The 15,861-nt window shown below is 43.4% G+C and overlaps 1 protein-coding gene across 3 annotated transcripts in view; it reads right to left on the reverse strand.

Annotated features, from left to right (window-relative positions):
- Positions 1–15,861, reverse strand: part of SGMS1 (sphingomyelin synthase 1) — a 92,647-nt gene that overhangs the window by 12,517 nt on the left and 64,269 nt on the right. For 2 of the 3 annotated variants that reach the window (XM_030453204.1, XM_030453205.1), the window contains one exon: positions 2,513–3,355. In XM_030453204.1, coding sequence (XP_030309064.1) covers positions 2,513–3,135 — 623 coding nt within the window. In that variant the 5' untranslated portion in view covers positions 3,136–3,355. Of the gene's footprint in view, positions 1–2,512; positions 3,356–9,668; positions 9,986–15,861 lie in introns of those variants that run through there. The other variant, XM_030453207.1, reaches the window with a different exon arrangement.

Genomic DNA, 15,861 nt, shown 5'->3' on the forward strand with positions numbered 1-15,861 from the left:
GGAAGACTGAGTGATCAGCATCATGAATGACACATCTATTGTCCTTCATAGCTTGGGAGAACAGCAGGCTCAGCTTAGATTAAATCAGGCTATTGATAAATAAAGAATCTGGCAGGATGAGCAATAGGAATTTCACTGCTTGGCAAAGAAAAGTGGTTGCAAAAGTGGCAAACTATGACACTGTCTCCTCCAGTCAAAAGTTCAACCCAGCCACTAGCTTCAATCCATCGCATGGGAACAATGCTGCTGGTTCACCAGTGACCCTAACCTCATACTTTGAGACACCCATGAATGGTGTCTGTAGTATCTGAGTAAGCAAGCAATCAAGTCTCATCCCACCCAGCAATCACCTGGCTCCACATCATACCTTCAGATCTCCAACAGTGTGGCAATGGCTATCCCTAACATCACTGGAGGTCAAGGAGTGGGAATTAAGCCTCCCTTCTCTATTCTTCAATTAAGTTTCAAAGGGGGGTGACAACCCTCACAAAAAGTAATTCAGCTCTTTTTATAACACTCAGTGGTTCAACATCCAGAGCCATAGAAATGAGGTACTCCAGACAGAGCCACATCACTGAGCTCCTTCTCCTGTGAGCATCTCTCCTGCTCCTCCTTTTCTGCTGTTTACAGAGAACTTGGGCCTCTCAGACTTTGACAACTCTTGCTCATTGGCATAGAAGAACAACTTTTGGTCTCCAAAGCATTACCTGACCAGTAGAACATGCTGGCCAGCTATTCCAGGGCTGATACCAGGAATAAAAAGCTCTGCGACCCCCCGACATCTGCCCCTGACACCAGGAAGCAACCTTTTGAAGCAAGTTAAAAATTAACACAGCAAAACAAACGGGCTAGGAGAATGTCCACAATTATCAACCATACCAACCTACTTTATCAGCACTTCTCCTTGCTTTGAAATCTCCAAGGACCTTACAGATTCTGCTTTCTTAAACTAAAGACTCTGCTCACGTCCATCATGGCCAAAAACAAAACAAGAGGTCAAGCTAGGGTAGATCCTGCCTCCTGTATATATGTGCACATAATAAATAAATAGGAAATTCCACAGATTTTACAGATAACAATAAATTGACCTTTCTAGAAACTTTCCTGTAAGGAATGCCACCCCTGTGAAAGTGTACAAAGGTTTTAAAACTTCACCTGGCAAAATACATGGAGTTTCATTTAGCAGAAATAAAGAAGAATAAACCATCATCTTGGTCTTGGGGACTACTTAAATATTTGTCACATTCCTAAAGAAATCCACAGCTATGTTGCACAAGGGTATCCTGCCCCAAGTTTGCAATTCTCTTTCAAGCCTCCTCTACCTTATGAAGCTAATGAACCATATGCTTACGTTTAAGTTTTAATGTTTTGGTCTATTATAAGCATGTGTGATCCAATGGTCTCTGGTTCATTTCTTTTAAAAAGGGAAATCTGTAAGTCTGTGGTCATTACAAAGTCCTGTGAACTGAAGGATCTTGTCTTTAACAGGGAGGGGCCCAAATTACATTCCTTCTTCAGTTTTCCACATAGGAGTCACAAAATAAAGTCAGTGAACAGGTAAAGAATGAAATATTGTGTTAGCAGAGGAGGAGACCCTCTTTGGGCTAGGCAGATGTGAGGACAAGCTTGTGACTGGTTTTTGAAAGGAAATGTGACATACCACCTCATCCTACTTAAAGCAACTTGACTCGGAACACTTTGTTCACAGCCATGGCAGCACAAGGGTCTGTATCAGACTCTAGTGCTGAGGCAGCTCAAGTTGTCCATTTACAGCAGTATAGATTCCCCAAATTAAGCATTGGCATGCTCTCTGTAGAGAGTGAGCAATGGGTTACTTCCACTGCCAGACAAATTCACCTTTGCCATTCTAATTATTATAAACAAGGAGGCAGACCACCACTAAGATCTTGAAAATTCATTGCCTACCTATGCATATTTTATGATTATCTGGATATCTGCATATTTTATGATTAGCATTTGACCTACTTCATGTTTGAAGCCCCTGTCCCATCTAATGCCAAAGAGAAAATGTACTTAAACAGTCACAAAGCACTGGTGAAGTGTATGGATCAAACCACTGCCTGTTGGTTCTGTCCAAAAGTACCATAATCTTATGGTAGGTATTTTTATCAGGCAAACTGCAGAGACACTGAATTGACTCCAAGTTGACACCAGCATGAGCTGGGCTCCCTCTTAAGAGGCAGGAGAGTCAACTGAGTTAAGAACAACATTGCATCCAATTTGCACCTTTTCACACACGAAAAGGGGTCAAGTTGAATGGGCAGGTAAAGCCAACCAGGGCTATTATTTTCTTAGGCAGAAGTTGGACTCAACTTATCCCTTTTGTAGAGGCAGCACACATAAACTGCAGTTTTGTCTATGATACCTACTTCAGCTTGGGAAACCAAGATTAGAAAGATCACAAGAAGCTTCACTATATTTGGATATAAACCAGAATCAGTTCTCCAAAAGAAGTGCACCTAGAGCTTGGTTTTCAAAAGGTTTTACTTACTTGTATTTTAAGAGCAGCCACTGAACAAACCACAGTCCTACAAGGATCATGCCATTGATTTCACAAATAGAAAAAGCCCATTGCACCCGATCAAAGCGATCAAAAAATGCATCTGGTAGGGGAGGCTGCACCTCCTTGGGAGGCACTCGTTCATGAACAACTGAGATTGTCACTGTGGTAAAGACGAAACAGAAAAGTGCATAAATAAAAGCCAGGAAAGTCTTGCCCCACTCCATAGGATACTGTGAGCGCTCTGGCTCTGGCATGGGGATCTTTATCATCTCCTTCTTAAACCCATTTGGCATCCCATTCAGCTTCATTTTACTGCTGAAGCCGTTCTCCCGTGGGGTTTTGCTGACACTGACACGGATGTGCCCATTGACGTGCCCGTTTTTGTGTGCCTCGATGTGATGAGCCATTTTTAAAGTTTCAATCATGTGCAATAAACGCTGTCCGCTGTCAGAAGACACCCTGGAAAGAGGTGTCTTCTTAAAATCCTCCTCTGTGAGGCTGATCAAATCCTGCCCGGTGAAGCTCTTCAATGGCTCACAATACTCTGGCACAGCATTTTCTGTTAGCCAATTTGTCACCTCCTCGGGTGACCACAACATCACTTCTTTCATTTCGCCGGGCAGCTGGGGCACAGTCCGACATTAATTTTAAATTGGGCAGCAGTCACTGCGACTCCAGTGCACTGGAAAGCTCTTCCTTGGCTTCATTTTGCCCGAAGAAGCAGTTTGGTGAGAGGCACGTCCCTGTCCCTGACCACTTGACAGGAGCATCCAGGTGCTGTGGCAAGCATGGGAAATGGTTCACTTCATATTCGTGTTGGCATCCTTCTTCCTGTGGAGGAGACAAACCCAGCATTAGGATGGCATTTACCAACTGTATGCAATTCATGTTTAAAGGCAAAATCACTGCAAAAGAATAGTTAGACTCCAGCATGGACAGGATTAACTGATTGGAGTTCTAGCTATATACATACAGCTCTGTCCTTTCTGAGCTTGCTATTAATTTCTCAAGAGTTTAAACAGTTTTGTATTAAAAACTTCACTTTGCAGCTGAGAGAAGGATGCCTCCCTGCTCTGTATTTGTTAAATTCTCTATTACTATGCAGCTCTGGTCCATAACCAGTACCCAAACTCCTCTTACACATCATAATACTTATGGATTTAAGGATCTACAGAGCAAACATTGTGTTGTTCATGTCACAAACCTTCTGTCCTTACATATCTTAATGCAATGCATTGCACCTAGTTATTGAAAAGGAAACCAAATTTTTGTTCTGTGAGGCAAAAATATGTAGTGTACCCCAGCAACACACACAGAAATATGTAGATGTGCAAGGTTAAACTCTCTGGCACAGGAAAATTGATGCCCAAACAGGTTAGCCTAAAAATCACCTGAAGCATTTAGGTTTGCAGGACTTCAGAAGATGCTTAGCAGCTCTTCGAGGTAAATTTTACCATTTTCACGGTATACTGCTACAATTCAAATAAATGTTTGTCATGAGCTACAAAGGATCCAGCAGAAAATGAAACCAATACTTTAAAAAGCCACCCAATTAATTACAAAAATAGCTTAGAAAGATTAGAGAAGCATGTCATTTCCAATACACAAATTACAGGAACACAGGAACTACCAGAACTGCTTCCTGCATTTTTAAGACATGGTCAGCAAAATCCCCAGCATGAGGTGGTGATCAGCAAAGTCCCAGATTCAAGAAGTTTATACAACCAATTAAAAAAAAAAGAATGTTCCTCTCCAGAGCAAAGAGAGAAAAAACAGTGAGAACCCTGGTCTCCAGCTTGCCATCCCACCAATTGAGTTTCCTCTACCAGAGGCTGCAACATTGAAAACAGAAAGTGATCTAAAGAAAGTAATGGCAAAGGGAAAAAGCACTTCATATTTTAAAGTCATATCATGACTTTATCATCTTAAAGAATATTTTTACCCTCTTACAAGCTACAAGAAGCTACAAGATGCTTGTGTTTCATCACAAGGAGCAAAGCTGACACCAAGGAAAACCAAAATAATCTACATTACTGGAAAGATCTGGGTAGATGTGGTACATAACAGATACAGAGCTACACCCCTATGCAAAACGTGGCCATACTGCACATACATTTTGACCTGTTACCTCTAAACTGAGCAAGAAACACAAAGTGCAGCTTCTGCATGGTATGAACCATGACTGAGAAAAGAAAAACTTTGGACAAATGACTACCAGTACTTTACTTACACCATCTCTCATCTGGGCACACTGCACATGCATTTATTTAAATCCATGGATCAAAGAGGGATGAAGATGATTATTACCCCCTGTGAATACCTGTGCTGCTTTAAAGCAACAGAAGAGAGGATAAAGCTCAATTTTCTTTCTTTCCTTTTTTCAGTGGGTAGCAAAGAAAGCTTTTAACTGTGGGTCACTTCATTATTCAAGTTGTATGTGGCAATTAGTATTTAGTTACACAGCCCTGAACATGGAAAAAACAAATGGACTGAATTATGCATGTTAACCTAACAACTCTCCTACAACACTCTGACAGCAGGAGAGCAGCTTGGCTCTCCATCTGAATGGTCTCTGCTCTACTCTTGGCATCACAGTGCACCTGAAATCCTGGGGCTGGCAACAGCCACAGCTCAAGGCTCAAGCATGAGCCCCAAGACAGGGAGCACTGGTGTCACCAGCAGTTCTGGTGTTTTGCCTCCAGCACCCTGCTTGTACATTAAGGGTGATGCAAGCCTTGAGCAGCCTCACCTCCTGAGGCCTGTGGCTGGGGTTGCTGCAGAGCCAGGAGATGGAAATGCCATCACCTTCTTGATATCAAAATACTTCAGCCTCAAGTGATACACCCATTATTCACAACTCAGAGAACTGGTGTCTGTGGCACAGCATCAAACTTGCAACTCATACTAACAGACTTATCTGTGGACTTGCTGCTCCTGAGGGTAACACCTTACAATGCTGATAAAGCCTAAATTAGCTATTTTTGAATCCTGTTACAGCATCTGGGCTCTCAGTCTGCAGCAGGAGCTCATCTTCCCATGCCACTGAACAGCTACACTGGCTGCACCTCTGAGGTCTGCTTCATAAAGCCAGCATGGATTTGGGGTTGTCTGAGCAGTCTGTACACCACGAAGTGGGGCAATATTATATCTTTTCAATTTTAAATGCTGGAGTGACTGAATCACAGCTTCCCAAACCATTCAGAAAGCAGGAAAGCAGAGCTTTAATCTAGCCATTCTCCTGACACACCAGCCTTGCTGACCAGCACACCACAAGCCTCCAATGTGCTTAAGGGTTCAGGACCCCTAAGACATAGTGCAGAGTGGCATCCATCACTCCTCAGAAGCCTGTAGCCAACCTTTAAATTACATCTCCTTACTTACCACACAAATGCCTCCTGCCCCAGCTAGGCTAGTAGGGTGTGTGTAAGATGTGTGGAGTAAAAGAACAAAAATCTGTTGCCAGCTGCAAATCCTGCTCATAGTGGCACAGGAGTCATAATATGCTGGTGTAATCCCATAATACCTGGCCTGGCAATGTTATGAGAAATATCAAATGCATGTGTGTTGCAGGGACCAGCAATACTGCTAAAAACTCCAGTCACTTCAGAAACCTGCTTGTGCTTTAAACTCACTGCCAGTAATGCTTAATAGCTTAACCTTTAATAAGGTACCACACAGATTGCTCAACTCTAATCTTTGTCTTAATGGACTATAAAATGTATCTCCTAAGAGCCTTTGTTGGTGTTAAACATGAGGAATCCCCTCTCACACACAGAGGAACACCCTTTCACCCTGTCTCATCCTCTGGGGATAGATGGATAGTGGGGCTCACCAAGAGGCCAGAAGCCATGGAGCAGAAAGCTTCAGTCCTCACAGATGACACTTACAGGAGAACTGGGCAGGCACAATCCCAGCCTGCTGCTGTCACACCACCAGTGTATAAATCACTACCAAGAGCCTTTTGGAAAAGCAGAGTAATTGATACGGGTAGAATGCTAAGAGGAAAGGTAATACTGCCAAGAACACAGGCCATGGAGCTGTTTTTATTGAGAGTTACAATGAGGAAAAACAAATACAATTACTAATGACCACCTATCATTCAAACCTTCATTTCACAGGCTGTCAAACGGGTGAGGAACAGGAAAAATGTTTCTTTACTAACACCTCCCATTTTGTCACATTAAAAATACCTCGTTTCCTGTCACACATTGTGGAAAGCCTGATTAGGTGAGCTTCACAGAAATTCTTCACAGAAATTAAAGCCCTTGCTGACACCTTTGCTTTCATGAAAGGTCTTCTCTTGTCCCCAGAAGCTGAAGACAGAAGGAGGGAATGTGCAACAGCTGCCACCAGACAGCATCCCCTGGCTTAGCTTGGTCCCACAGCATGGGGACAGCCAGTGGGACAGACACACATAAAACCTCCCCATCTCTGATATGGGTTGTCAGCTTGGGCCAGGCAACCAAAATTCCAAATGGGTTCCACCCACAGCAGATTTGCTTCATTAAGGAACCTGTATCTGATGACAAATTATAAGTAACAGTGTCATTAGCATCATAACAGCAATAGCTCTATGATAATGATGCCATGTAAAAAAACCAGTATCTGAAAACACCCACACCATGAGACTGAGCAGGATGAAGTAACTTCAGCAAGGGCTCCAGTCCTCCAGGGTTTACATGACCTTTTTAACCCTTTTCCCAGCAAACATAGTGCTAGCTCAAAACTTTCAGAACCTCTTCCACTTTCCTGAAGGGGAAAATTTCTTACTCCCATTTCAGTCTGTCCCTGGGGGTGTTGTAATAACATGACCACAGCCACTGCAGTGGGTTAAAGGAGCTCCTGAGAGAACAGTACAGAACCCTTCATATCAATATTGGTTCTCCTTTGCATGGCTTTGAGGAGATGTAGCTGGGCATACACACTGAATGTGGGAGCACAGGATCACTGGACAGTTTGGGCTGGAAGGAACGTTAAAGACCATATAGTTTCCAAGCCCCTGACATGGGCAGGGACACCAGACCAGGTTGCTCCAAGCCCCATCCACCCTGGTCTTGAACACTTCCAGGGATGAGGCAGCCACAGCTTCTCTGGGCTACCCGGGCCAGTGCCTTCTCACCCTCACAGCTAAGAATTTTTTCCTAAAATCTCATCTAAATTTCCTCTCTTCCAGTTTAAAGCTATATCCCCTTCATCCTATCACTCCATATCCTTGGAAAAAGTTCCTTCCCAGCATTCCTGTAGCCCCTTCAGGTACTGGAAGGTGCTTTAAGGTCTACCTGGAGTCTTCTCCAGGCCCAACATCTCCAACTCTCTCAGCCTGTCTTCATATCACAGCTGCTCCAGCCCTCCAGCATCCACCTCTGTGGTTAAAGGACAAGATAATCAGCAATAAAATAATCTGCTGGCCACACTTCCACACTTGACTTGGCAGCCAAGGTCCAGAAAACTGCAGTTTCCTGTCTCTAGATCTGCTTGCAGAACAACTGAGCACTCACTGTGGACGTCATTGTTTCAGATTTTGTTTCAAAGTCCACGGGCTCACTGCTGAGTGGGAGACAGACACTGCCTGGGTACACAGCACAAAACTTTGTGTCTATGTGTACATAGACACAGAGCAGTAACTTACCTCTGCAGGGCTGGCTTACAAGTTCACTGCAAACAAGTTCAAATCCACCTAAAGCAGCAAAAAAGACCTCCTCAAACCCAGTTTTTTAAATCTGTGATTTCCTCCTAATGCACTTTGAAACCTGCCCCAATCTAACCCTTCTTTTCTTATGTTGCTACAGTCCTTTGATTCTCTAAGTGAGGACCTTTGCTGCCAAGGCAACAGTCACTATAGAACTCAGTAAAATAAGCAGCCATTTCAGAAACTGCAATGAGCTCCTCACCAGCAGCCAGGGAGATGTGCAAATCCTTTCAGAGGCAGTTTCATTTGTAAGCCTAAGCATCCTTCTCAATCACCCCAGAAAAGTGGAGATGATAAAACCGTTAGCAAAAAATACTGTTAAAACAAGTGAGCCCCAGGGATAAGCACAGTTTGAAGACAAAATTGTGACATTTTCTCCCTTGGAAAACAAACGCTGAGTTGCACACTAATGATGTGTGCCCATGTGTAAGCAGGAGAAAATCAACTGCTTTAATGATTGAAGTTTTAATGCTTTAGAAACCAACCCATAACTGACTTCCCTAAATTGCTGAAGTTAAACAGAGACTGAATACTCTAGCTGAAAGCTGGGAGCTTTCATCCTTCATTTTTACAGCTCAAAACAGTTTGTAACAGCAGGGTCTGAGTCACTGCTACAGTCACTTACTCTATAGGCATTTTATCATCACTAGCAATAATGCACTGACACCTCAATAACTGGACACCCTGCACTTGCAAAGCACCTCTGCCTGCCAATTTACGACGCAAAGGCAATGCCTGCCTCAATTTCAGTGTTGAGCTCTCCAGCAGCTTACAGAATTGCTTCTCTCCCTCCAGGACAGCCTTGTCTCCAAACCTCCTGCACTGCTAACAAACACCTTTGGCATTTTGAATCGTTACAATAAAGCTCATTTTGTGCTGTGAATACAAATATATGAAAGCATAAAGTATCTGTAAGTATAAAATTGAGGCACAGATAGGCTCATGAGTTTCACAGAGCTCCGACATGTTTCAAATGGTCCCAAATGGAAAAAACTGTCTGGTGGACAGAAGATCAGAGCTAGCAGAATTACTACTATCAAAAGAGAGGCTGGGATCAATATGTGGAGCAACGCCCATATACCCTGAAAGCTACTTATGCAGCTGCAGAGAGAAAAAAATTGTCTGCATACTACATAAATCCCTGAGTAGTCCATTTTTCCCAAATGACTATGGGAAGAAGAACACCCATCATACATTTCCTATCCTAAGTAAACAAGAAGTAAGACATGAAAATCTGCTCATAGGCAGGGATCTCAGTATAGCAAACAGCTCTGAACCCAAGCCCTGAGTTCAGTGGCAAGGATTTAAAAATGACAGTACTTGCATCAAATCTGAATTACCAAACAGCTCATCTTCAGGGGGGAAACACTGCTAGTGAATAGCTCTGCTACAAAACCACATCTATGTTTATAGATATATAAATACACACATTTGGCGCTAGGTGACACCTTTTACCTCTGAACCTGATGGAGCCTCAAGCCCTTCATAGCCCTACATCTCTTTGCATTAGTTGCTTCCTCCTTCTTCTTCCTTGGGCTCAGAAGTCGTTATGGAAACCAGCAAACACTGCCGGGAAGGCTTCACCTGACCAGCAATCTCACCATGGCAGCAGTTGCTAAGCAGGGCTTTTGTTCTGACACAACAAAAATCCTGATTCAAGTGATCCGGGGGTGGGAAGGATGGGGCAAGGTGGGCAGGTCCTGCCTTCGGTTTAAGTTATAATTATTGCAGACTGAAAAGTCTCCTCAAACACAGTAGAGAGAGCCAGGCACCCAGACCAGAGCCCCAGCCAACACCCTCAGGAACAGCCTATGGCAGGGATAACCCAAAGGCACATCTCATTTTGTACTGCATGCCAAAATGCTAGTGCCCAAATCCTGAAGTAATGCAACACCTGCAACAAAAGGAAGATTGATATCAACTTATTTTTGAACAGCTGAAGTAGAAAACCCACCTTTCAACTCCCTGCCTCAAATGTTTTCAGTTCTGTACAGGGATCCACATCACAAAGTTAATTTGCACTGGGGGGCAGGGAAAATCCACCATACTCTGCTGCTAAGGACTAAGTTTTGCAGTGACTCCTTGACAGAAAGTGGGTTTGTACTAAGTCATCCCTCCAAGCGTAACAGGATGCATGAAAATATTAGCAGACCATCACAAATCCTTCCACAGGGGTAATCTGGCTTAACATTAGAACCTTTAATTCTTTAACAAAGGTCTTAACATCAGAATTCTATCCACTTACAACATCAATAACATCTTTGCTATTTAGGAACAAGCCCCTGCCAGGGACAGCATGACACTTTAAGCTCAAACTTTGCACAGATGATTTCTGGACCAAAGCAATTTGAAGTGTCTCTGGGCTCTGTGCTTGGGCAGCAGCAAGCTACAGCCACTGTCTCCAGTGCAGCTCAACACACATTTGTGCTACACCTTGAGATCTGGGTCAGGCAGAGATAGGGTAGAGCTGGAAATAGAGCCCTGTGTCCTCATGTAACCTCTGAGCTAACTCAGAGCTACTGAAGAGCACAAAACTATACTTGCCTTCCCCCTGAAACTGCCCAAACCTCCTTATAATTATACACACCCAACAGAAGACCTCCAAAGGGAAACAGAGGAAACACTGTAAAAAGCAGGAAGTGTTTCCCCTACCCCAAGGCACAGAAATGGGGTGGAACAGAAGGATGGAAACAAGAATATAAGGAGACACTATATGTTTGTCACACCCTCCACATATTAACTCAGCTAACCAAGCTCAGGTGTTCTAGTGTTGTGTTCTGCTTAGCTACACTGAGCACCTAGACATCATTTATTGTTAGAAAGAAAGATTTTTTGTGAGCCTCTGGGAATCTAAGCAGTATAAAGAACTGAAGAAAAAAAAGAGGAAAAAAAAAACAAAAAAAAGGAAGTTTTGCCTAAGGAAACTGGGAAACTGAGGACAGTCATGTGACTGATGGTAACACAGCTCTAAAATGCATACTCCAGTGTTTCCTGCCAAGAAAGCCACGCAGATTGCGAAAAAGAAAGCCAATGGAAATTACAACTAAAAGCAGAGCCCCACTGAAGGCTGAAGTCAGTGTGTGCTTTGCAGCTCAGAAAGCCAACTGTGTCCTGGGCTGCACCCAAAGAAGCACAGACAGATGGGTGAGGGAGGGGATCCTCCCTCTCTGCTCTGCTCTTGTGAGATCCCACCTGGAGTACTGTGTCCAGTTCTGGAGTCCCCAGCATAAGAAGGACACAGAGCTCCTGGAACGTGTCCAGAGGAGAGCCATGGAAATGATCAGAGGGCTGGGGCACCTCTCCTGCGAAAACAGGCTGAGGAAGTTGGGGTTGTTCAGCCTGAAGAAGAGTCTTTGAGGTGACCTTATAGCAACCTTCCAATATCTGAAGGCCACAAGAAAGCTGGGGTAGGGCTTTTTACACAGGTGTGTAGTGAGAGAACAAGTGGAAATGGTTTAAAACTTGAAGAGGGGAGATTGAGGTTACACATTAGGAAGAAATTCTTTAATTTGAGGGTGGTGAGACACTGGAACAGGTTGCCCAAGGAAGCTGTGGCTGCCCCCTCCCTGGAAGTGTCAAGGCCAGGTTGGATGGGGCCTTGAGCAAACTTATCTAGTGGGAGGTGTTGCTGCCGATTCAGAGGGGTTGGAACTGGATGATCTTTAAGGTCCGTTCCAACCTTGGCCATTCTATGATTCTCATCTAAATTAAATGAATTCCACATATATTTCTGATTTTTGGCTTTTTTACTAGACAGCATCCAGACCCCAGAGTTGCTCAGAATCCCAGGCTAGAGTAATATGTTTCCATATTTCAGTATAGATTTTACTTAAAATACACTACTTTTGAAGTCAAGCGTATCAGACTGAGATCAAAAAGACTCCAAGCCTCAAGAGTTGAAAGAGTTCAAAGAGCTGAAGAGCAGAATCTTCATGCAAGATTCTGTTGTCTCCATTTCAGCCATTACTATTCATAAACCCACTCAGAAGGCACACCATAAGTAACATGCATTGCTACTACACTACAAAACAATTTCTAGGTTTGCATTTAGTTTCATCTAACATATACTTATGCCCTAGTCTGAAAGACAGAACATAACAAATATTCAAGATTGTTTCTGTTATAAATAGTCCTAACCCAATTTCTGAAAACATTCTTCCTCTTTCCAGACCAATCTCTTCAGAGTTGCACTACAAATTAAATATTTGGATCTGGAAGATGTATATGGGTTGGATGGGGCTTGGGAGCAACCTGGTTTAGTGGGGTGTGTCCCTGCCTAGGCAGGTGCTTTGGAACTAGATGATCTTTAAGGTCCCTTCTAACTCAAACCAGTCTGGGATTCTACAATACCTGGCAGGAAGCAGACAAAGACTCCTATTACACGTTTGGTCTAGAAGAACCAGAAATGCAGGAAAAGCTAGAAAAATAAAGTTTTTAAAAAGCATTTGACTTCCAGTGAGTTATGGGTGTACAATCTTAATGATGGGAACTTGTCTTACTAGCGCCAGATCTACTGAAAATGCAGTTGCACTGCCCTAGCATCTGCCTTTTGTGGTTAATGCTACGATCAAGAAAATCACCTCAGGACAAACTGCAGCCACCCTCCTTACTCTCTTTGCTGCCAGCCCCACGGATGCCAAATCCCACTGCTTGCAGTGGAAATCTGCCACGGGTGGCATTCAGCTCGATGGCAAAAGCATACTCACATTCATTCAACAAAACCCAGGGAAGCTGGAGAGATGAATCCTCTCTCCTCCTCATCCAGCTATTCGGCATCTCCTCCCTTAAAGCAGGAGTACTAGAAAGGGATGGCAACCAGACAAGCTCTACTGCATGCTCTAAGGACTCCTAGGCTTTTTTTTGCCTTTTACAAATAATTTCACAATTATTACATGGTATTTCAGGACTGCTACTGCCTCCACTGAATGCAACACTTTGATGGCGCAACAAGCTGCAAATTTCAGAAACTGGGCTTCAGAAATCCAATATATTTTCCTGCAGTAGCTTCACCTCTGTATGAGATTCCATATCTTAATATCATTCACCAACCATACTCAACTGCTCCTGATCTATGTCAGACATGCCATCCCTCCCACTGATTTTCCTGTGACACCAGCAAATCCTGCTTAAATATTGCTTATGACAACAATTTGGCATCAAAGAACAGGTATGCACAAATATTAAATGTTCTTAACATACCTAAACAGCCCAATATTGTAAGAGTTCAAAACAACACTTAAAACCACACTTGATTCCACATTGACAGTGAGGGCTGTCTGTGATGCATGGTATCAGCCAAGCAATTTCCAAGACCAAGCAGAATCACTTGAAAGCATTAATAGTCTGTTCAAAGTCTGCAGATTATTTAATGGTTTAAATATTAATCTCAGATCAGAGCAACTACATTCACAAAGAGGAGAATAAGGACAGATAAGAAACTGGTATCTTGCTGTGAGGTTCCAGTCAGGCTTTTGCCTCAAATGACAAACAAGCTGAATGTTGAACAACTGGAAGTTGTTCATATCACTCCTGATATGCACAGTGATCCAACAGTCAGGTTGGATCTCCAGACAAAGATGCGGTAAGGTGATCCCTGGCTGGCTGGCAAACAACCAGCTAACAACCCTTGGGCAACACAAGGGCCACTCCAGACAACAGCCTCCAGTGTGCTTACAATAGGGGAGATAAATGTGGAAGCAGCAGCATTTCTACAATTTGAATCTACAATTTGAGCAACGGGAAACTCCAGGAGTGTCTAAGGAATACCAATGCATTCATCCTCACCACCTAGGATCAGACCACTGCCCTGCCTAGGACCAGACTGCTACTCCAGGAAGAAAGATTTCTGGGATACCAGGGGATCCTCAGGTGGTGGTGCTTTTACCTCTCTCTATTTCACTTTCTCTTTCCCTTTCTTTCTCTTTTAACAGACTTTCCAACTCCTTACCGGGTCATTTCACATTGCTTGTGCTCTCTGTCAGCCTCCAGATAAAACTTTCTGTTTGCACCCGACCACTTGTGGCTGGACTTTGTTCTTGCATGATCTGAAAAAAAGTTACATCAGCCACAGGGTGGATTGTAACCCTTGCTATCCTAACTCTTCTGGAAATTGCTGAGTATTTCAACAATGGACTGAAAGACTCAGAAGTAAGTTCCTCCTGTAGACATCCAATTACCTCTATTTTTTTTTTCCTAGTGACACACTTGAAGAGATGTGCCTGCATCACTTTGTCCTGACATCTTCATGGAGATGTCCATTGGTCACCCAGCAACTCCAGCTATGATCCCTGGGAGTATCCCAGGCAGGGTGGCTCTTGGCTATCCTTTCTTCTGCAGGTAGTGGCTCCACTATCTGGTACTGGGAACATGAAAGACAGGATGACTGTGAAACAGATTCACAAGTTGAACTGGTAGGTTTTGAACATGTCAAATTAGTTAAAAAACTAACCTGTACTTCCAGACAAACAAGAGAATCTCAGCAGGAGGTACTGGGTAAGCTCAAGTAGGTTGCATTCATGTAATGGAACTTAAGCTACATTTAAAAATACTATTTAATTAAAACAAAATTTCAGCTCACAAACTTTACCCCAGAGAACACTCATCCACTAGCTAGCCCCAGCCTATCCAACTGCTACAAAGCAACTCAAAATAGAGTGCAAAGCTCACTCAGCAATTCCTTCACCACCAAAAATAATGAGAAGTACCTAAGTCAGATGCCACTTGACATGGTTGTTCATGTAATACCTCTCTCCTGTCATAGAAGGGATGGAGGGATCAGACCCAGCCTTTTACCATCCGTACAGATGTCCAGTAGCTAGCAGGAGTGTGTAGCCTTCAGCAAACTTTCCTTACTAGTTAAACATTTTCTTTGAACTCAAAGAAGGGAAACAGAGCTGTACACTACAAACTCCTCAAAAATCTGAGTTTCCCTTCATACAAGAGGCAGGAGGAGTTAGTAGCTTGCAGCCTGGTGTTGGATGGAATGTCATTCCCACAGTCCATCCCAATATATATGCCCATGGACCACATCACAGCAGGCATGCTTTATTGAGCACAGAATAACTGCAGCTCCCTGTGGTGAACTATCAGCAGCAAACAAATCCAACTGCTCAGATAATGTCAGTTGGTTTAGAAATGGAAAACCTATGTCCACCTTTGGGGAAAAAATAAAAAATAAGTAAATCAGCAATCCTTTGCAGAAATTAGACAAGTGAATTAACTATTTACTCAATTAAGGGATGCTGGTCACTCTGACAGGATCATTGAGCTGCTTGCCTGCAAAAAAGCAAGACTGGACTTTGGCTCAGGTTAAGATGCAATAGGAAGGACAAGCCCTGCTCATTTACAGCAGCAGCAGGACAACTGCAGAAACCCCTCAACACAATTCTCCTTCCATCCACAGAAAAGTGGAACCCAAATAAATTGCAGGGAAGGAGGGGAGAGGGAGGGAGAGGAGGAAGGACTTAAATCTGCAGTCACATGGAGCTTGTAGTTTTCTGCATACAGATGGATGAAGCCCAGATTAGTCAGGTTTTAACAAAAGCAAGGCAGGAACACAAATGAGGGGCAGCTCTAAAACAGCCAAACTCCGACCTGCTGCCCTGAGCTGAGACACATTCCCCTCTCCTGAAGTGATCAGTGTTGGCAG

The sequence above is a fragment of the Calypte anna genome, chromosome 6 (assembly GCF_003957555.1).
Source record: "Calypte anna isolate BGI_N300 chromosome 6, bCalAnn1_v1.p, whole genome shotgun sequence".
Classification (NCBI taxonomy): Eukaryota; Metazoa; Chordata; class Aves; order Apodiformes; family Trochilidae; genus Calypte; species Calypte anna.